The sequence below is a fragment of the Molothrus ater genome, chromosome 27 (assembly GCF_012460135.2).
Source record: "Molothrus ater isolate BHLD 08-10-18 breed brown headed cowbird chromosome 27, BPBGC_Mater_1.1, whole genome shotgun sequence".
Lineage (NCBI taxonomy): Eukaryota > Metazoa > Chordata > Aves > Passeriformes > Icteridae > Molothrus > Molothrus ater.
In genome coordinates, this window is record NC_050504.2 from 2,778,449 (window position 1) to 2,800,962 (window position 22,514).

Here is a 22,514-nt window from a genome sequence, read left to right on the forward strand (position 1 = left end):
CACCCCCAACACCCCCGCCCCCCCCCCCCAAACTCGCACCCCCTCGATTCTCCCCAGCCCCATTGAGAGGAGGGAATGAGATGGGGGAACCCCCTCCCCAAAAGGGATGGAGGGGGGAGAGGCTTCACACTGAGCACCCCAAATCCGGGAGTCAAGGCATGAGCCCCCCCCTCACCCAATACCCACAGACCCTCCCCAGCCTCATTCACACTGAGCCCCCCACGGGACCCCCCAAAAACGGGGCAGGGAGGAGTTTAAAATCAGCCCCCAAAACCCGGGGGGCACAGCCCTGAGCATCTCCTTGTCCCCAAAGTCACCCCCAGCCCCATTTACAGACCCCCCCTGCGGGAGTTCACATCCACCAACAGAATAACCCCCAAAAATGGGGGGGTGCAGGGGGGAAATGTCACAGCAACGACCCCCAAAGCCGGGGGACACAGCTCTGAGCCCCTCATCCCTGCCCCATTCACAGGGAGTTTATATCCCTCAACAGAACATCCCCCCCAAAAATGGGGGGTGGAAGGGAGAAATATCACACCAAGGAACCCCAAACCCGGGGGGCACAGCTCTGAGCCCCTCATCTCGAACCCCCTCATCCCAGCCCCATTCACAGCACCCCAGGAGGGGTTCACATCCATCAACAGAACATCCCCCCCAAAAATGGGGGGTGCAGGGGAGGAATGTCACAGCAACGGCCCCCCAAACCTGGGGGGCACAGCTCTGAGCCCCTCATCCTGAGCCCCCCATCCCAGCGCCATTCACAGGGAGATTATATCCGTCAACAGAACATCCCCCCAAAAATGGGGGAGTGGGAGAAATATTACACCAAAGGCAACCCAAACCCGGGGGGGGCACAGCTCTGAGCCCCTCATCCTGAGCCCCCCATCCCAGCGCCATTCACAGGGAGTTTATATCCCTCAACAGAACATCCCCCCGAAAATGAAGGGTGGAGGGGACAAATGTCACACCAAAGGCACCCCAAACCCGGGGGGCACAGCTCTCGACCACCCCCCATCCCAGCCCCATTCACACAGCCCCCCCCGTGCCCGCGCTGTCCGGGCCGGGGCCGGGGAGGGTCCCCAGGGCCCTCGGGGGGGGTCGCCCACAGCGCGGCCCGGTCCCCCCCGCTCCTCCTCCGCCGGGCCAGGCCGGGCCTCCCCCCGCGGGACCGGCCGGGGCCTCACCTCAAAGCGGCTCTTAGTGACCCCGTTCATCTCCCTGCGCATGGCGGGGCCGGCGCGGGGGCGGCGCGGGGCCCGGGGGGTTCGGGGGTGCCGGAGCCGCGGCCTCCGCCCGGCGCCGCCGCCGCGTCCGCTCCGGCCTCAACTTCGACCCAAAACAAAAACACTGCGCACCTGCCAGCAACGGGAGCGCTGATTGGACAGCGCCGCGGGGAGGGGGAGGACGGGGAGAGGGAGGGGAGGACGGGGAGAGGGGAGAGGGAAGGGAGAGAGGAGAGAGGGGCGCACAGCGGGGAATGAGGGCTTTGGGAGAGGAGAGGGGAAGCGGGAGAAAAGGAGGGTGCGGAAAAGAAGGGGAGGGGAGGAAAAGAGAGGGAGAGGGTCGCATAGCGAGGTGGAGAATGAGGGCTTTGGGAAAGGATGGGGGAACCGGGAGTGCCCCCGGGGAGAAAAGGAGGGTGCGGAAAGAGGGGGACGAGAGGGAGAGGGAAGGGAGGGAGAGGGGAGCACAGCGAGGAATGGGGGCTTTGGGAGAGGACAGGGGAAGCGGGAGAAAAGGGGGTGCGGAAAAGAGGGGGACGGAAGCGGGGCTGGAGAGGGGAGGGGGTCCCGGAGCCGGGGGGAAAGGACCGGGGAGAGGGAGAGGGGAGGGAGGAGAGAGGGAGAGGGGCTCACACCAGGGTGGGGAATGGGGGCTTTGAATGGAGCGAGGGGAGAGGACGGGGAAACCCCGGGGAGAAAAGGGGGGTGCGGAAAAGAGAGGGAGGGGAGGGGGTCCCGGAGCCGGGGGCTGCCCTGAGGATGCGGGTCCGGGGTTGTCCCGGGGAGAGGGACACACACACGACGGGGGGGACACACACACGACCGGAGACACACAACCGGGGACACACACACACGACCGGGGACACACACACGACTGGGGGGGACACACACACACAACCGGAGATACACAGACGACCGGGGACACACACACAACCGGGGGGACACATACGCAACCGGGGACACACACACACGACCGAGGCTCCCCCCCACCTACCCCGCAGGCCGCCGCCCCCATCGCGCCGCCGCGGGCTCCTCCCGCCCCCTGCCCCCGGTGCCGGCGCTGCGGGACCCCCCCCGGCCCGCAGGATGCTCCCCCCCGTGTCCGGGGGGCTGCGGGGATCGGGGGTCCCGGGAGAGGGGGGGGGGGTGGGGGGCGTCCCCCGCCCCTCCGGTCCCTTCCGGGAGCAGCAAGTTCAACCAATCAGCGCGCGGCGCGGTGGTGACGTCACGGTGACGTCATTCTCGCGGGAAAATCAAGCATGGCGGGGATGGGTTCGCGATGCTCCCTCCCCCCCCAACCCCCAGCACGGAGGCGACACCGATTTGTACCAAAGGGGTTTATTTGCACGTAAATAAAGATGTTCTCTGCGATATCTCCAAAAAAGTTGAAATTCCACTTTCCGCCCAAAAAAAAAACCGCCGCGGGAGCCGGGATATTTACAATTCCAGCGATTTTGCCAGCCAGGGATTTATGTACATCACGATAATCGAGGAAAAGAACCAGTTTCTTTTAATCTCCGTGTTCACTTCACCACCTGAGATTAAAAGGTTTGGCTTATATTTAATTTTCACTTTATTTGTATCTTTCTGAATACTGAAAGATGTAAAATTATTGAGAATATAAGCAAAAATATTCCAAAAATAAACCATTTCTCAGAGCCCGAGCACTGACACCCCAAAGCCTCTGCGTGGTCACACACCTCAGTTCCCCCAGGACTGACGTCATTGGAAGGGGACAGGGCACCAAAATGGGGTGAAAAGCTTTAAATTTGGGCTGGAGGAGACGTTGTTCCCTCTGTTCCCACCTTCCACAGGGGGAATTTTGGATACTGAGCTTTGGTCTGGGTGAGGGGAGAGGAAACGAGTGCAGCTTGCTCTTTTTCAAACAGAATTTTTGTGTCAATTTTGCTGCTTTCCCTTCCAACTTTTAGTGTGCAGCACAGCAGGAAAACACAGCTCTGGCTGAGGATGAGTCCAGGGAGCCATCCTGGAGGATTCCCAGCCTGGATTCCACTTGAAAGTGCTTTTTTTTTGGAAGGCTGCTTGTGCCCCCTCACACAACTTGGATCAAAGGGATTTTGTCCAAAAAAAAAGGATTAAATAAAAGCAGGAGATGGGGCTCCAGAGGCTGAGCTGGCAGCATTCCCAAGAGAGCCACTGGAGCAGGGGTGTCCAGCTGAATTCCTCTGGGATTGTGCTCCTGCCATCCTCTTTGCAGCCCCCCACAGCTCCACAATTCCAACACTGTGCCAGGTATCAGCATTTGCTCCAGGTTTGGATTGAATTCCCATTTTCCTATCATTTCAAGCTCTGGTTGTGGTGTGCAGGACACCAGGAGCAAAGGATAAATACTGGAAAATGTAAGGAGGGAAAAGTTCTCCAGAGTTGGGGGAAGTTTGGGAGACATTCAGGCTCCTGCACTGTGCAGGAGCCCTGGAATTAAACTGGAGGCAGGAGGAAGGAAGGGGTGAAAAATCCCTACAATGAACCTACTAAAAACACTTTCCAAAAAAGCTGGAAACCAAACAGCTTTGCTGGGGTAGCCCTGGGGTCAGCCCAGGATGGGAAATTTCAGTGGTTTCAAAGAAAAACTCAAATCATTGCCAACTTTTCACGCTGCATCCCCCAAAGGTGAAGCACAACCTCATTCCCACGGGGAAATCCTGGCCTCCAGCACCAGCAGCAAAATCCAGTGGGAGCAGGATCCTGCTCAGTACATAATTCCACAGGAGATGTGTTTGCAGAACTCCTGATTTCCCACATTCCACTTCAGTGAATCAGATGAAACTGCTTTTAAAAATAAAACACTCTCCTGAGTCTCTTTTCCTTTCAGGGACCACAAGATCAGCCTGGAGAGGATGCCTGAGTCATGCTCCTAATTCCAGCCAAAAGGGGAAAATCCATCTTTGAAGGGAATCAACACTTCTGCTGCAGCTCTGATCCCAGCTGAGCCACTCTGGGATTGTTTTCCAAGCAGGACATGGCTCCCTTAGCTGGAGAATCCTTCCCAGGATTGGGACCACAATTCCCAGCCTCAGCAGCACGAGGAGATTCCAGGGAAGCTTGGTGTAGGCAGGAGTCCCTTTTTCCACTGAGATTTGCTGGAATTTCACTGTGCTGGAATGTCACCAAAGCTGCAGAGCCACCCAAAGCCACGGGCTCTGCCCAAATTCCCACTGGGGGAAAACAAGGAGCACAAGGTTCTCCCACATGGAGGTGAAGAAATAGCTAAAATAAATGGGAAGGCAAACCCAAGGCAGCAGCAACCCCTCAGAGCCGTGACCTGGGATAAAATCCTGATTTCCATGAGGAAACAGTTCATTGAATGAAGGAATGCCGTGGGAATAAAATCAATTAAAAACCTCGTGGTTTTCCTTCTTCCAAAGAATTAAAACCCAGCCCTAAAACATTTCCTAAAATAATTACTTGAAAACTTCCTACATCCAAAAGGAGCTCATCCTGAGTGGGAAGAGGGCAGAGGGACTGGGATCTCCCAGACCAGCCTATGTCTGTTTGCTCCCACATTCCCACACTCGGCCCCATCCCCGTGAACTCCCACAGGGATGGATGATAATACTCATAAATCCAGCAAGAATGGAAGTGCCCACAGGATGAAGGCCACAGGCAGGGACCTGGCTGCTGGCACTCCCATCCTTCTGCACAGACCTTGGTGGTCTGAAAATCTTGGAAATCCTTTGGAAATACTTATTTTTTCCCCCTCTCCAAACAGATCCGTGTGGCAGGTTTGAGATGAATCCTTCCTTCCTTCCCTCCAGGACTTGCAGGCAGCTCATCTGAGAGAATTAATTGCCAATTAGAGCAACATCCATGAGATCATCATCTTCCTCCCCGATGAGGAACTCGGGGCTGGCCCGGGACGGCCGCTCGGCCGAGAGGATGGCATTGCTGGCCATGGCCAGGGACTGATCTGCCGAGATAGGAGACTTGGACCAGCTCTCAGGCTTCATCCCGTGGGATTTCTTCTTATCCCTGTCCTTATCTCGCTCCCTCTCTCTATCCCTGTCTTTGTCCTTCACTTTTTTCTTCTCCTTTTTGTGCTTCTTGTGTTTCTCGGCGCTGTACTCGGGCAGGGGCCGGATGCCGTCGTCGGAGCTGGGGCTGTTCTGGTAAGATTTCTCGGCGATGGAGGAGCCCGACTCGCTCTCGCTGTCGATGTTCTGGGGGGTGTAGGCCGGGGATTTGCTGTGGCTGGGGGAGCAGCGCTCGTGTTTGGGGGTGGAGCCGCTGATCAGGGGCGATCCGTAGCTTTTGGAAGAAGCCATCTGAGGTCTCAGCCCGTCGCCGCCTCCTTCCCCGGGTTTCTGCAGAGTCACTTTGGCTTTAATGCTGGGGGAGCCGCCATCGTGTTTGCTGATGATGATTTTGGCCACTCCGGTGCTTCCGACGGTTTTGGAATCCGAGTTCTTCTTGGAAGAGTCGACGGATCCTCCAGAAACGGAGACTTTGGATTTCTCCTTGTCGCTCTTCTCCCGCTTTCCCTGGAACTCCCCTCCAGACATGTTGTGTTTGGAGGACATTGTATGGCTTGAGGAATTGGAACTCGGCCCCATCTGCCCATCCATGGGGTCCTCTCCACCGGGCCCACTCGTGACCACCCCGTGCTTCAGCTTGTCAATGACTGCAGTCAGAGATGGCTTCTTGTTTCTGCTGGGGGACTTCCCTTTGGAGCTTCCATGCTGGTTCTGGGATGAAGACATGGAAGACCCACTGGATGAAAAGGAAGATGAAGATGCCGTGGAGGAATTGGACGAGGGAGGCGGCTTCTGTGACATAGACCCGGAGGATCCCATGCCTGAAGAGGATTTCATGCTCGAGCCTGACCCAGTCCCAGACATGTGGGACCCACCAGAACCGGAACTGATGGGTGACTTTGCTTTAGACGATGGGGGAGTACCCGGGACAGGTTTCATGGGAGAGGCGAGTTTGTCAGAACCCCCGGAGGGCCTCGAGTGGGACGGGGAGATGTTTGGTTTGCTCATGGAAGGGTTCATGAGGGACGATGGCTTTCCTTGAGGTTTCATCTTGGTGCTGCCAGAGCCGGTGCTGAGGCCGTGCTTGGTGATGGGGGAGGATCCCGGCTTTCCCACCGACTGCGCCGAGCCCTTGGACTGCCCCGAGCCGGAGCTGCCTTGGCTGGAGTAGAGGCTGCTGCTCATCTTTGAGCCAGAAGACCCTTCTGATTTGCTTTTAATTTTGCCTGAGGTTGAAGAGGAGGAAGAAGAGGAGGAGGAGGAAGAATGGCTATGATGGCTTTTGCTGCTGGAGGAGGTGACAGAACCGCTACTCGTGTACTGGCCGTGCGAAGATGGTTTGCCAACAGTCACTGTTCCTTTTGGGATCTGAATGGTTATTTTTGGAATAGGAGGAGTAGCCACCCCGGGGGGAGTCTGGGATCTGCCCGAACTCCCCGGAGATTTGGACCCACCTGTGCTTGCTGGTGGCGTGAAGGGCCTGTTGGATGAACTGTGGGACGGAGATTTCCCATCTGTCTCCTGCTTCTTCCTCTTTGGGAGTTTCTCTTTGCTTTTGCCATCACTGGATGGTGTCCGGCTGCGCTTCCCCGGCTTCCCATCCATGCCAGCACCTGCCATGGCACTTCCAGACCCATTGCCTTCCTTTACCCGTTTCTGAGACTTCTCTTTTCCTAAATCCCCCGTGTTCAGCAAAGGGCTCTGACCTCCACTGTGGTGCTCCATGATGTCAGAGGACCCCAGTGCTTTGCTGGCAGCTGCAATAATACTAAAATCCACCGTATCGGACGGAGCGCTCCCCTTAAATTTATTTTCCCCCCCATCACCCCCCAAGACTTGCACCCCCAAATTAGTGAGAGCCTGGGGGGCATAGCCCTTGAAATCATCAGTGTCTCCACTCTGACTGCTCTCATCAAAGTATTCCTCCCCAAAACCACTCTGGCTCTGACTGTTCAGCAAGTCAGGGTTGAAATCTACCCCGTCTGGAAAAAAATGGTTGGAGGAGTCGCTGTTGGGGCTGACAGCGGCGTCCGCGATCAGGTCCGCGGGGTCTGTGTAGGGGTTCTCACTACTGTTGGTCTGAAAAACATCGGGGTCAAAGAGGGCACTTTGTGAATGTCCTGAACTAGAAGAATCTCTGACTGGAGTCCCAATGGGTGGGCAGTCCTCAGTACTGGTGGGCAGCTTGGAAGCCTCCTCAGCTATGTCCGAGAGGATGTCGGTGACATCGGCCCCGATGCTGTCCGAGCTGGACAGGCGAACCATCCTCTGGATGCTGGGCTGGGCGTGGGGCAGAGCCTGGGGGTATGTGGTGGGAGGAGTGCTGCACTGGCTGGGTGCTGGAGTAATATGAGGGGTGTCCAGGGTGTCTGCAGTCATGTTGACATCAAAAATGGGGTTCTGGGAGTCAACATCCATGGAAAAGAGCTCCCTCTGGAAATCGTCCTCAGTCTGGTGCTTGGGCTTGTCGGCTGGCACACGGGATTTTTTTTTCTTTTGTTTATTCCCCCCAGGGCCCATTTCCATTCTGGGGGAGCCAGAGGAAGAGTTCTGCCTTTCCAGAGGGCTGCTCCCATAAAGAGTGGAGAAATCCTGAGGAGGATTCTCCTTAAGAAGGTTCATGAGCATGGGGTGGTTCTTGGTGTTGCTGGCTGGTGAGGATACTGGTGGTGGTGTGTGGTGGGGAGGGGTTGGACTTGAGCCAATGGTAGACCCCACATTCCCTGTGATCTGCAACAAACTAGTGAGAATAGGGTTCTGAGACACTTTGCTGAAGTCCTCCCCATGGCCCACTGAGTCATGCCTCTCTTTCATGCTGATGCTCATGTTAAACAAAGTAGTGATGGGCCCCCCAGGAAAAGTGTTGGTTGGGGTGGTGGTGCCACTCATTGGGTTGCTGCCTGTGGTCATGCCATACCCTGGGCTGCTGGCTGGGGGCAGGTTTTTCTTCACCATGTCTTCAACTGTCTCTGCAATGAGGGACAGGGCTGGCGTGTCAGCTTGGATGGTTTCTGCTTTCCTACGGATGGCTCTCATGGTGACAGGGATGGACATGCACCTGCAAGACACAGCACAGGGTCAGGGTGGGGCTGGCTGCCCTCACCAAAGGTCACTGGGGATGTTTTACAACTCCAGCAGGTATAAAATGAGCATTCAAGGGCTTGCACAGGAGAGCAGCAGGTCCAGGTTTATGTCCTGCTGCTCTGCTTGAATTCAGAGAGACACTTGAGAGAGGATTAATCAATTATCTCTAATAACTGAGAGCTGACAGATCATGATCTGGTCGTTAAAGAGCACAGAATCATGGCATGCTTTGGTTTGGAAGGGGCCTTAAAGCCCATCCAGTCCCTTTCTCTGCCATGGCAGGGACACCTCCCACTGTCCCAGGCTGCTCCCAGCCCCATCCAGCCTGACCTGGCCTTGGGCACTTCCAGAGCTGCTCTGGGCACCCTGTGCCAGGGCCTGCCCACCCTCACAGGGAGGGATTTCTTCCCAATATCCCACCTAGAACTACTGCTTCAGTTTAAAGCCATTCCCCTTGTCCTGTTCTCATGAAGGAATCTGGGTTGTTTCTCCAATTCTGGCAGGAAACACCTTGGTAACCCTGATTTCCTACAACCTTATAAAAATGCCAGGACCTTAAAGCCCATGCAGTTCTACCCCTCTGCCATGGGCAGGGGCAGCTTTTTGAGCTCAAAAATCAGTGATAACACCACATTCTCCTCAGGGATAATAAATCTGTAACGTGCTGGAAGCAAAACCAGTGGTTCCCACCCAAAAGGTGACAGGAGTGCTGTGCCCTGGGAATGTCCTGCTCTGTTCTGAACGTGACTGAGGTGATAAAAGCTCTGTGTAAACAACAAACTCAAAAATAAGTAGCTACAGTTCAGTATCTGGCACTGAATTTTCAGCATGGCTCTGAGTTCTTCTCTCCTGCAAACAACCACAGACCAGCTCCAGAACTGCTGGATAAACACAAGATGGAGCAGAGCTCATCTGTGTGATTGGGAGCATAAGGTGGGACAAAATCCCAGCTTACCTTTGAACAACCTTGGCAATGAAATCATCTGTACAGATGAGGGCATCAGACAATCCTTTGTAGAGCTTACAGTTCACGTGGCTGGAGTCCTGCACATCCATCACCACTGCAAGAGAGCAGGGAGAGATCAGAATCCTGCACACAGGGTGAGGAAACCCTGCCAGCCCTCCCAGGAATGCTGCTCCTGCTGCCCCTGGGGCCACTCACCACACACCAGGGAGTCGTTCACAGGGTGCTGGAAGGACACACTGAAACAGGAGTCAGACAGAGGACACACTTCAAACTGCAGGATGCCAGGAGAATCTGAAAGACACAAGAACTTTGAACTGAGGGAACAGTGGAGATGAAGCACTGTGGCATTCACATTTTCTAGAAAAATCCTTTCGCCCAGGATTTGTCTCCTGGGAAGCTGAGAAGCCTCAGAGAAAAAGGAAAACAAGAATTATCTGATTTGCTTCTCCTGTGTTTTGCTCCTTTGGAATGTGTTTGGAGATTGTTTACCCACAGGTAATTGTTTCATTGGTTTCTGCTGTGAGTTGTTTTCACTCATTGCCCAATTGGAGCTAAGCTGTGTCAGGCACAAGTTTTCATTATTACCTTTTAAATCTTCTTTAAGTATCCTTTCTGTATTTAGTATAGTATTCTTTAATATAATATAGTATCATAAAATAATAAATTAGCCTTCTGAAAACATGAAATCAGATTCATCATTCCTTCCTGCCACAAACACAATAAACCAGAGCCTCAAAACCCCCACACAGATGGGGAAAAAACCAAGGAAAGCAGCAGAGGCTTCATTTCTGATAAGGAAAACTCCCCAGAGTTCATCATTCTCATTTCATATTTCTCTGGAGGTGGCAGCCACCTTCCTTCAGGACTGTCCTCTTGACACAGCTGCCAGTGAGGGTGTTGTAGGCCACCTGGTGCCAGATCTAACCCTCTGTAAGTATCCTTTCTGTATTCTTTAATATAATATAGTATCATAAAATAATAAATTAGCCTTCTGAAAACATGGAGTCAGAGTCATCATTCCTTCCTGCCACAAATATAAACCAGAGCCTCAAATCCCCCACACAGATGGGGAAAAAACCAAGGGAAACTTCATTTCCGATGAGGAAATCCCCCCTAGAGCTCATCATTCCCACTTGCTATTTCTCTGGAGGTGGCACCCACCTTCCTTCAGGACTGTCCTCTTGACACAGCTGCCAATGAGGGTGTTGTAGGCCACCTGGTGCCTGATCAGGCTGAGGATGAGGGGCACCCTGCCGGGGTGCTGGAACGCGATCTTGCTGAGCAGAGTTCCCTGCAGGCTCCGTCCGTCCGGGAGAGGAGCGTCCTTGTTCAGGAAGTAACAGTGCTGCTGTCCTGGAAGAGCCTGAGCGACAATCCCTGCTTCAGAAGGGCATAATGGACACCCAGCAGTGCCACTGACACCATGGCACCTTTGGACAAACACTGAGGATGTTCTCCTTCCACTCTGAACATCTGAACTCCTCAGAAGTAGAACTGCCCAACAGCATTCACTGTTCCCACTAAAAGTTTCACACTGAATGGGCAGAGAATCCTCTGGAGTTAACACTCATCCATAAGTTTAAGGATTTCTCCTGAAATGCTGCAATTCATTCAGCCACACATCACTGGGCAAAAGGAAGGGACAGGCTCAGCCCCTCTGCTCTCCTCCCTGCAGCTGCACTCCAACAGCAAAGCATCCTTCAATACCTCATTTTCCTAAAATGCTCATCACAGAATCATGGAATGGTTTGGGTTGGGAGGACCTTAAATCCCATCCAGTGCCACAGACGAGGACACTTCCCACTGTCCCAGATGACCCCAAGCCCTGTCCCTGGACACTGCCAGGGACGGGGCAGCCACAGCTTCTCTGGGAACCTGTGCCAGGGCCCTGCACATGAATCCTAATGCTTGAAGAACAAGTTTTGTCTGTGAATAAATGTCCTGCTCTGTTCTGAACGTGACTGAGGTGATAAAAGCCCTGTGTAAACAACAAACTCAAAAATAAGCAGCTACAGTTCAATATCTGACACTGAATTTTCAGCACAGCTCTGAGTTCTTTCCTCCCAACAACCACAGACCAGCTCCAGAACTGCTGGATAAACAGGAGATGTGTGTGACTGGGAGCACAAGGAACTGATTTTGTTTATCCCACTTGGGAGGCAGCTGAAGCCCCTGAGATGGTGCAGGGGTGGCCCAGGCTGGCTGGCAGCGCTCACTTACGGCGTAGAATCGCATGTTGTGGTTCAGGGGCAGGGGATCGGCCTCCTTGGACAACTCAAACTGGGTGATCAGCTCATACAGGGGCACAAACGTGGGTGCTGTGTCAAACAGGGGGATACCTGAAAGGAAAGACAGCAGGGAATGATGGCACCTGAATGCAGGGAGAGATGGGGGTCATGTTTTCTGGAAAAATCCCTTCGCCTAAGATTTTGCTCCTGGGAAGCTGAGAAGCTTCAGAGAAAAAGGAAAACAAGAATTATCTGATTTGCTTCTCCTGTGTTTTGCTGCTTTGGAAGGTGTTTGGAGATTGTTTACCCACAGGTGGTTGTTTCATTGGGTTTCTTGTTTGGACTCATTGGCCAAGCAGGGCCAAGCTGTGTCAGGGCTCTGGAAAGAGTCACAAGTTTCCATTATGATCTTTTTAACCTTCTGTAAGTATCCTTTCTGTATTCTTTAATAAAATATAGTATCATAAAATTATAAATTATCCTTCTGAGAACATAGAGTCAGATTCATCATTCCTTCCTTTGCCAGCAAATACAATAAAAACCTGTCCAGGTGTTACTGAGAACAGCACAAAAACCCCAAGCAACTCCCCTGGCACATGTTAAAAATCAGCAGCATTTACTGATAGACACGAGGGAAGATGAATAAAAGCCCAGAGATGTGTGTGACAGGTCTGCAACCCACCTGTGCAGCTCTGCAGTTTCTGGATGAAAGCTCGAGACACTGGAATGGGACGTGGGAATTTCAGGAAGAAGCAAGCAGGCAAATCCACGCTGTTGGCACTGGTGATGGAGGAGAAAGATGGAGTTCTGGAAAAATGAGGACACAAAAGGTCCTGTGAGCTGCAGGGCTGCTGCTCTCACCTCACACAACATTTATGTTGGCTCAAATACACCTTAAAAAGGAAGGCATTCCTCAGAAGCACGGGCCAGCCCTGAAACGTCACTGTCATATTTTCTGAAAAATCCCCTTACCATATATACAGAAATTCTTATATACCATACATTACATAAATACAGAAATACCAGGATTTTTCTCCTGGGAAGTTGAGAAACCTCAGAGAAAAAAGGAAAACAATATTATCTCATTTGCTTCTCCTGTGTTTTGCTGCTTTGGAACATGGTTGGAGATTGTTGATGCAGCATGTGAATTGTTTAAACTTAATCACCAATCACAGCCAGCTGTGTCAGGACTCTGGAACAGTCACTGGTTTTTTATTAGGATTTTGTTAAGCCTTCTGTAAGTATCCTTTCTCTATTTTTTAGTATAGTTTTAGTGTAGCTAATAGAATATAGCATAATATAGCATAAAATAGCATAAGATAGCATAAGATAGCATAAGATAGCATAAGATAGCATAATATAGCAGAATGTATATGATATAAATAATAACTATAATTTATATAATATGATACAATAATAAATTATTCTTCTAAGAACATGGAGTCAGATTCATCATTCCTTCCAACACTGGGGGTCTCAGAAAATACCACAGTGAAGCAGGAATTTCTTGGCCTAAAGGCAGCACATGTGGAATTCCTGTGGTGCTGTGACAAACCCCCCAGCTGAGGGCTGGCCTGGTGTCCTGTCCTTACCCTTTGCTGTCCACAGGATGGGAGCCCATGATCAGAGGAGCAATTGGAAGTTTGTGCATGGCCATGGTTCCCTCCACTGTCACCGACACGTTCATACCCAGCGAGCGAGGAACTGCAGGGGGAAGCAGGAGAAGATGGCAAAATAAAACCCCACCAGTGGCAAGTTTTGTGGATTAAATATGAATTAAATATATTCCCCATTCCTGGGAGTGCTCAAGGCCAAGTTGGATGGGGCTTGGAGCAAGCTGGGATAGTGGAAGGTGTCCCTGCCCATGGAACTGGATGAGCCTTGGGGTCTCTTCCAACACAAAATATTCTGTGATTCCATAAAATATTACCTTGGCTTTGCCCACCAGGCACAGAGGTCACTGTTCACCTTCAGGACCAAATGGACAAACAGCCAAACTGACTGTTCTACCCAAATCCCCACTTCCCTCCTGCCAGGTGGACCAATTGCATCATCCTCAAAATATTTTCCAAATGCATTTGCCAGTTCATACTTTGCTCCTTGCAAAGCAAAACAAATGATGATTTTGGATAACTTCCCTCTCTTTTTTTTCTCTGACAACTGGAACTTGGTTTTGGCATTGTGACAAGAGCCAGATGTCCATGCATAAAAACAAACTTCCAGTAAGATGGGAGAGGCACAGGGCTGGATGGGGGACAGTGGAAGGTGTCCCTGCCCATGGCAGGGGATTGGAAGTGGATGAGCTTGGTTTAAACCCAAACCACTCTGGGATTCTGTGTTTTTATTCAGGTAACAAAACAAATGCTATGTTAAAATGAGATTCACTGCGAGGAAAAAGGCTCAGCCTGCAAACTGTCAAGCCATGAGCCCACAGGAGCCAGTGACAAGGCCCAGTGGTCACAGCTGGGCTCATTAAAGCTGTGACTGTGTCCTGCTGGACAGGGTGACAGCAGGGGCTGTGTGGGATCTCAGCACATCGCTCCCAACGTCCAGAGATGCCAGGAGAACCCTTGGGGGGCTCGGAAACCCTGGAATGTTGCCAGGAGTGTTTGGTGGCTTGATTTTGATCCATCCACAGAAGTGACAGCAGTTTGAGGACATGAGAATCACTTTAGAGTGAAGGGTGCAAAAGGGACACATTTATAGGGTGAAATATAGACTTTAAGGTTTTTGGTACAGGGGGTTATGGAGACAAGATGGAGGGATCAGGGCGTGTCTCGTCCTTCTTCTTTCTTCTTCTTGTCCTCCATCTCCTGTGGTGATGTTGGCACTTGGGGATTGGTTTATGGTGAAGGTGCACTTGCCAACATGGGTGAAAAGCATTGGGAAATAAAAGTAAATATCATGTATGTAGATTTTAGTATAAAAAGACATGACCGCCCCATGGGTGGGCAGAGTGCCCTTGGCTGCCTTGCAGGTCAGACCTCTGTTGGGCAGACAGAAAATTCTGTAGATAAGAAACAATAAACAATCTGAAGACCGAAAAGCTGAAGAGTCCAGACTCGTCCTTTGAAACGTGTGCCACCCAAGAACCACCCTACCCGTGTCGGGGCAGAGACAGACAGACAGACAGACAGACAGCTGGACCAGGCAGGGCTGGGCTGGGATTCTCCTCCCTCCCCTCCTTCCAGCAGCAGCAGCCCCCAGCAGCTCCCCAGCTCACCTACCATTGTTCTCATGCAAAACCACGGGGGCTCCAGTGCCATCCTCAAATAAATCATAGGGGGAGACGTAATATTTGAGGTTCATCAGGAGACCTGGGGGACAGAAATTCCTCAGGAGGCATCCTGAGAAGTCATCCTGATCATCCCCAGCCCACAAAGCCATACAAACAAACACCCAAAGACTTTGTCCCCTCTTTTCCTTTATTATTTGTCATCAGTTAATGTGGAACTGTGACCCTTACTTGAGGCCAGGAACAAATAAATGTTTAAAATTGATTTCAATTAATTAAAATTAATTCCTTTTTTTTTTTTTTTTAAGAGTGAATGACAGGTACCTCCACTCCTGGGGGTGAGATAGCCAACACTGCCATGGAGGATCTTGTCCAGGGGGTTTGCATTGGTGGCTTGCCTGCAAGAGAGGCAATCACAGCCTGAAACAAGGCACAGCCACAGGTGAAGCCAAAGCTCATGTGCTGAGACTGATTTCAACTGAGAATTCACATTTCTGGGACCCAAAGAGGGGTTGATCCAAACTGTACAGGCAAAACAAAAGCTGCTTTACCCTCTACAGCACGGCTGGTTTATCACTGAACCTACAGCAGTGAAACAAGGCCAAAGCTTTCTCAATTGAAACCACATCATCACTGAAAACACCTGGCTACAAACTTTTATTTTGCCTTTCAGACTCCATTCCAATCAAATCCTGCAGTTAGAAAGGAATTTCTCAGAGCTCTAAGCATTTATAGGTATTTAGAAAACCACAGAGACACCACAAAACTTACCAATACATCCCAGCCATCTTTTGGAGATCCAACTCCAAGGACTGCAGGGCCAAGTACATTTTAGTTTTAAGTTTGCTTAGAGAAAAAAAAAAAGACAATAAAAAATATAAGAAAACTTGAAAGGACTGTGCAGTGCAAACCTACAAGCTTGGAGGGTTTTTTTATTTTATATGTGTGGGTATAAATAAATGTATTCTAGACTTGTTATTTGATTTTTATATATGTGGATATAAATATATCCTGGACTTACTTGTCCCCTGGCAGCTTATACAGGTTCACAAGTCCCCTCAGATGCTTTGAAAACTCATCAAAATTTTTCTCTCTGAAAGGAAAAAGGGGGAAGTTACCAAGTATTCAAATGAGTAACAGGTTTCATTTTAGAAAGTGATATTAATAAAGATGCTGAGCCATTAAAAAAAATGCTTTTGCTACATGAAAATGTGTTCTTTAAATGATCCAGCTTTAATCTGCTGTGGGCTTTGAAGATACCTTGCACAGCAGCCAGAATCACAAGATCTGAGCCAAAGCCAGAAAATCCCCTGGAGAAGTGAAGACACTTTGTGGGGAAGGAGCAGTTGTGAAGAATTTTGTGTTTCCAGCCATCAAATAGCATCAGAATATTACAGCAAAGAGAAAACACAACAACCCACTCCTGTGACTCACCTCAGATGTTGCACCAGCTCTGGACAGCTCTGAAAAGGAAAAAACACACAAGGATGTCAGAGTGGGATGCAGCCACTCCTGGCTTTGTGCAGCTGGGAAATATCAGAGCAGGGCAATTCCCAAACATCAGCTTCTCCTGGGAAGCCACACAATGCTCACAACCACTTGCTGTGGTTCTACTTCTGCTCCTCAAGCCCTGCTGGGACAAGTCCAGGTAATAATATTTCCTCTTTAATTATTAATTTGAAATAAACTTCTCAAGCTGTGAAGATTTAGGTTGAAAATCTATGAGCTTACATAGGGATATTAAAGATGGGCTGTTTTGAGGAGAGGCCAATCAAACACCAAGCTCAAACTCTCCTCCACATGCACAAGGGCATTTGCTCCCAGCATTCTGCAATTTTTAACTTTCCATTCCCAGATCTGAGCTTTGTAAGAACAACTTCCCTTGGAAACACAGCAAAAACTTCCATAAAATTCTCAGAAACATTGAGGTAACTTCTCCAAATAATTTTGCAAGGTGTGAATCCATAGTGTGATTAGAAATTCCCACAGGAGCCAACTACTCCATGGAGGATTTTATTTCCCACTAGAACAAACAGCAAGGGTGTAACTCTGGCTCTAAGGGAATGTTAAATAAAACCCATTTTCTCTGCTCAAAATAAAGGGAATCCCAAAAGCACAAGAGTTCCTCTTGGCCAGGAATACACACCACGGGGTTTTCTCCATGGTGAGCCACCTTGACATCACAGAGCAGCCCTGTAGGGTCCAGCTGCACCTCCACATAGAACATGTCAGAGGTGATGTAACACTCGGTGCCGTTCGCACTCAGGTGGGAGCCGAGGCTGCCGAGGAAACAGAACAGGAATTGCTGGGAGATGCACAGAGAAACCCCACACAGCCCCCAAAAACCCCACCCAAAACCCCACAATCCAGGCACACAAAAGCCACCCAAAACTCACCCAAAATCCCCCAATCCAAGCACACCAAACTCCACAATCCAAGCACGCAAAATCCCGCAATCCATCACACAAACCCCACAGTCCAAACAAAAACCCCAATCCAAGCACACAAACCCCCACAAGCACACAAACCCCCCCAATCCAAGCACACAAAACCCCCCAATCCAAGCACCCAAAACCCCCCAATCCAAGCACACAAAACCCCCCAATCCAAGCACACAAAACTCCCCAATCCAAGCACCCAAAACCCCCAAAATCCAAGCACCCAAAACTCACCCAAAATTCCCCAATCCAAGCACACAAAACCCCCAAAATCCAAGCACCCAAAACCCACAACTCCAAGCACCCAAAACCCACAACTCCAAGCACTCAAAACCCCCAATCCAAGCACACAAAACCCATCAAAAACCCCCAATCCAAGCACACAAAACCCACCAAAAACCCCCAATCCAAGCACCCAAACCCCCCCAATCCAAACACCCAAAACCCACAACTCCAAGCACCCAAAACCCCCCAATCCAAGCACCCAAAACCCCCAACTCCAAGCACCCAAACTCCCCAACTCCAAGCACACAAAACCCCCAACTCCAAGCACCCAAAACCCCCAACTCCAAGCACCCAAAACCCCCAAAATCCAAGCACCCAAAACCCCCCAATCCAACACAAACCCCACAACACAAACCCCCAACTCCAAGCACACAAAACCCCCAATTCCAAGCACACAAAACCCCCAAAATCCAAGCACACAAAATCCCACAATCCAACACTAACCCCACAACACAAACTCCCCAATCCAAGCACACAAAACCCCCAACTCCAAGCACACAAAACCCCCCAATCCAAGCACCCAAAACCCCCAACTCCAAGCACACAAAACCCCCCAACTCCAAGCACACAAAACCCACAACTCCAAGCACCCAAAACCCACAACTCCAAGCACCCAAAACCCCCAATCCAAGCACACAAAACCCCAACTCCAAGCACACAAAACCCCCCAATCCAACACTAACCCCACAACACAAACTCCCCAATCCAAGCACACAAAACCCCCCAATCCAAGCACACAAAACCCCAACTCCAAGCACACAACACCCCCAACTCCAAGCACACAAAACCCCCAAAATCCAAGCACCCAAAACCCCCCAATCCAACACAAACCCCACAACACAAACCCCCAAAATCCAAGCACACAAACCCCCAACTCCAAGCACACAAACCCCCAACTCCAAGCACCCAAAACCCACAACTCCAAGCACCCAAAACCCACAACTCCAAGCACCCAAAACCCCCAAAATCCAAGCACCCAAGGTTCTGGGGTGGGCAGCAGCAGGAGGAGGCTGTGCCATGAGTGAGGAGCAGACCCACCCGCTCTGCCTGGCGATGGACTCCAGACGATCGGTCATGGCAGGCAGAGATGACACTGATGGAGAGAACAAAAACCAAACTTTAGGGAAAAGATCCAACATTCCTTAAGGAATTCCCATCAGCAAGAAACCAAATCTCAGCTGGTTACTCCCTCCCATGTCTGCTCACATTGTTCTATGTGAAACTACACAGGAACCTGTCCACAAATACAGACACGAGGGTGTGCACAGAGAAACACAAATATTCCCAAACTGCAAGGAGAAAATGGAATTTCTGCAAGGGGAATCCAGGTATGGGCACTCAGAGAGTCGTGGAATGGTTTGGGTTGGGAGGGACCTTAAAGCCCATGCAGTCCCACCCCTGCTATGAGCAGGACATTTCTCCCTATCCCAGGTTCTCCAATTTTGGATATTTCCAGGGATGGGGCAGCCACAGCTTCTCTGGACAAAGAGAGAATTTTATTTTGCCAATAAAAGCAGCACAGCCTGACTGTCTTGCCTGGCACTGAGCTCAGTGTGTGCTGAACCCCTGAGCACCAGGAACAGTGTGAACACAGCAGCAACATCCTGTGTGGTTTTTGTGGAGCGTTTCCATGGGATTTTCCATCCTGTGGAGAGCACACAGAGGACACACCAACCTTTCAGGGCCTTCTGCAGGGTCTCCAAGCAGCTCACCAGGTGCTGGTGTCCCCCTGAGTTCAGCACCACACGCTTTTCCTTGGGCAGACAGAAGAAAAAAAATATCATTTTTCCTGGTTCTCAGTAGGAGGGAATTATGGCAACTTCTGAGCAGGCAAGTGAGGTTTATTTAGATAATTAAAAGCAGATTAGGTTTCATCCCCAAATTACAACATCTTGATTCCTCTAGGTGAACAGTATCTGTTTGCAAGCAGATTACAAAGGCAGGCCTGGAATTATTTTCTTTTTAGCAACTTGTCTAAATAGGTCTGAGCTGAGAGTTTTAGAAGAGGTGACACAAAAGTAAAGAGCTGGGCAAGCTTTTAACACCTGAGTATGGGCAGGAGGCTTTGTGAGATCTCCCCTGCCTCCTGCTCCTCCTTCCCCCACCCACACCAATATTTCAAACCCATTTTTGACTAAGCCAGGGCTGAGTGTTGAGTGTGACTGAACAAAAACAATATCCTCAAAACAACAAGTCATTGCTCCAAAAAACAATATCCTGGAAGGGGAAGTAGCAGAAAATACAAGTTTGAGCCTTTCCCTGGCACTGAGCACTAATCTGTAATTAGGGGAGGGAAAAACACATCAGGCAGGGAGGGTTTGGACATCCCTCCCTCCCCTGCACCCCTCAGGAGAGACTGAAACCAAAGCAAAGCAAACCAAAAGCAGCTGGAAGAGCTCTAAAAGCCAACACAAAGGCATGAGCAGAGAAGCTGCAGGCAGGTCCTGCTCAGGGCCCAGCAATGCTCACCATGACCTGCCGGACCAACTTCATGGTTTCTGTCCAGGGCCGGTTCTGGCTGTACTTGGCGTGGAGCCTCTCCAGCAGGGAGCTCATCTTGTTCAGCTTCTCTGCCTCTGGGACACAGGAATGTTCAGGAAACAAAATGAGCCAGTTTTGGAAGCTTTACAATTCAGAAAACATTCCACCTTTGAGCTGAAGATGATTTCAAAGAATTTTCTTCCTGCCAGTTTAACCGCAGACCTCGAGGTGAGGTAAATGTTACAGAATATCCCAGGTTGTTAAAACTGAAGGATCATGAAAATCCCATCGAATTCCTGTCTGGAAAATGCCCAGCTCCTGTTCTGCACCATCCCTGAGTGATGGGGCCCCAACAGGTTCAGGATCCCCAGGGTTAAACCTGAGGGTTTGGGAAATACAGGGTTAAAGCAGTGAGGTGAGTTTTGTGTCCTGGATTCCCCCTCTGCTCTCTTTATCTCCACTTCTTGAAAGGTCCTCCATCAAAAACCTCAGCCAAGTCATTCCAGCTGCCAGTTGTCACAAATTCCGTGCTCAGACACACAGCAGGACATGGGGAAGTGGCTGGAGCTGTGCCAGGGGGGTTTAGGTTGGATTTTGGGAAAAGTTCTTATCCCAGAGGGTGCTCAGGCACTGAAGAGGCTCCCCAGGGCATGGGCACAGCCCCGAGGCTGACACAGCTCCAGGAGGGGTTGGACAAGGCTCTCGGGGACAGGGTGGGATTTTTGGGGTGTCTGTGCAGGGCTGGGAGCTGGACTTTGAGGGTCCTGTGGGTCCCTTCCAGCTCAGCACATTCCATGAGTCCACAATCAGCTCAAAGCTCAGGGTGGTGTCCCCTCAGTGCTGCTCCAGAGCCAGGAGGGGACAAAGCAGTGGAATAGTGACTGGAAGGTGACAGAGAGGACATGGCTCTCAGGAACACTCAAATCCTGTATTTTATTGCCAAGAGACAGAGCTTTCTACACTTTCATGTCAAAAAATCCCCAGTGGGCATCATTCCAGGATAAACCCTGTCCCCAGCCCCAGAGGGTCCAAGGCAAACAGAACATTTTGCTGTGGGCTCCTTATTGATGCTCTCCTAGCCCACAGGCCTCACACTGAGTCCTCCAAATCCAGTGTAAGGAATCAATGAATGTGTGCGGGGTGTTTTGGAGTCTCCTGCTCTGGAGACATTCCAAACCCACCTGTATCCCCTGCTCCCTGGCAGAGGGGTAGGACTGGATGATCTCCAGAGATCCCTTCCAACCCCAGCTATTCTGGGGTTTTGTTTTCAGGCACTTTATACCTCTCAGCTGCATCAACACAGGATGAGGAGGTGGGAAGGGACCCCTGGAGCTCACCTGGTCCAAGCCCCCTCCCAAACCAACAGTGAATGATCCAGAATCCCAGGAGAGAGTTGGAAGAGACCTCTGCAGATCACCCAGCCCAGCTCCCTGGCCAGGCAGGGGCACCTGGAATGTGCCAGGTGGGTGTGGAATTTCTCCAGAGAGGGAGACCCCACATTCTCCCTGGGCAGCTGCTCCAGGGCTCCGACACCCTCCTGGAAAGAAGCTCTTCTTCATATCGAGGTGGAATTTGCTGTGTTTCACTTTCCGGCCATTGCTCCTCGTCCTATCGCTGACTGAACAGCGCCTGGCATCAAGCTCAGACACCCCCTGGGGATTTCTGTACGGATTTATGGGATCCCCTCCCAACCTTCTCTTCTCCACAGTAACCAGGCCCGGCTCCACGCTCCATCCTCATCACAGAGATGCTCCAGACCTCAAATCACCTTTGAGAACCTCGCCCGTTTCACCTTTCTGGGCGAGGGTCTCAGCCACCTCAGCTCCAGCCCTGGAGCCCCCACAGGGCACCCCTCGCTCCCTCAAGGGGCCGGCGGGAACCCCCGCGTCCCTCGCGCCGCACTCACCCTCGGCACTGCCCGGCGCTGCCTTCATATTGCAGGTCCGGGGCCGGGATCGAGAGAGGGAGAGGGAGCGGAGAGGGATCGGGAGCGGGCGGGGAGCGGGGGCGGCGGCCGGGCCGGGCCGCCCTCGCCCTCACACGGCGGCGGCCGCCGCCATTGCTACGCCCGTCGGCCGCGCTCCCGCGCTCTCGCGAGACTTCGCAGCGCCCGTAGGGGAGGGCGTGACTCGGGAGCCAGCACGCCCCGCCCCCTCAGCTTGCTGGAAGCGCGGCGGCGGCCGCTGTGCAGCCCTAACGGAGCATTAACCGCCCGTTAGCCGGCGGTGCGCCGGGGCGGGCTCCACAGCGACCCGCCGGCGGCTTTAGAGCGCAGCGCGGCGGAGCGGGAGAGCGGCGGGAGGCCGGGGCGGCGGCGGCGCCGCCATGGAGCTTTGTTGCGGGCCGGGCGCTAGGGGGCGCTGTCCCCGCCCCGCGCCCCAATAAAGTTGGCCGGGAAGGCGCCGCCGGCCGCGCGATTTCGCGGCTCTCGCGAGAGGACGAGCGCGCGGCCCCGCCCATCTCCGAGAGGTCTCGCGGACGAGGACTCGCGCCGGAGCCGAGGGAGGGGTGGCGGCGGCGGCGTTGTTATCGCGAGAGTTGGGGGCGGGTCTCGCGAGAGTTGGCGGTGCCCCCGGACGGC

The 22,514-nt window shown here is 51.9% G+C and overlaps 2 protein-coding genes across 3 annotated transcripts in view; both read right to left on the bottom strand.

Moving 5' to 3' along the window:
* The window catches only part of FBXL20 (F-box and leucine rich repeat protein 20), a 40,512-nt gene extending 38,169 nt beyond the window's left edge, over positions 1–2,343 (bottom strand). Inside the window, exon 1 of one of the 2 annotated variants that reach the window (XM_036398736.2) lies at positions 2,218–2,343. In XM_036398736.2, coding sequence (XP_036254629.1) covers positions 2,218–2,238 — 21 coding nt within the window. In that variant the 5' untranslated portion in view covers positions 2,239–2,343. Of the gene's footprint in view, positions 1–1,184; positions 1,980–2,217 lie in introns of those variants that run through there. The other variant, XM_036398735.2, reaches the window with a different exon arrangement.
* Positions 2,344–2,545: 202 nt separating this feature from the next.
* Positions 2,546–21,996, bottom strand: MED1 (mediator complex subunit 1). Its single transcript, XM_036398734.2, has 17 exons — positions 21,840–21,996; positions 19,922–20,028; positions 19,128–19,206; positions 18,491–18,545; positions 16,876–17,008; positions 16,164–16,192; positions 15,751–15,822; positions 15,501–15,575; positions 15,054–15,127; positions 14,722–14,811; positions 13,087–13,198; positions 12,177–12,301; positions 11,487–11,605; positions 10,428–10,629; positions 9,462–9,557; positions 9,255–9,360; positions 2,546–8,273 (listed from the first exon to the last, which is right to left on the bottom strand). The coding sequence occupies exons 1-17, from the start codon at positions 21,865–21,867 to the stop codon at positions 5,027–5,029; spliced, it is 4,749 nt and encodes a 1,582-aa protein (XP_036254627.1). The 5' UTR covers positions 21,868–21,996; the 3' UTR covers positions 2,546–5,026.
* Positions 21,997–22,514: the final 518 nt, after the last annotated feature.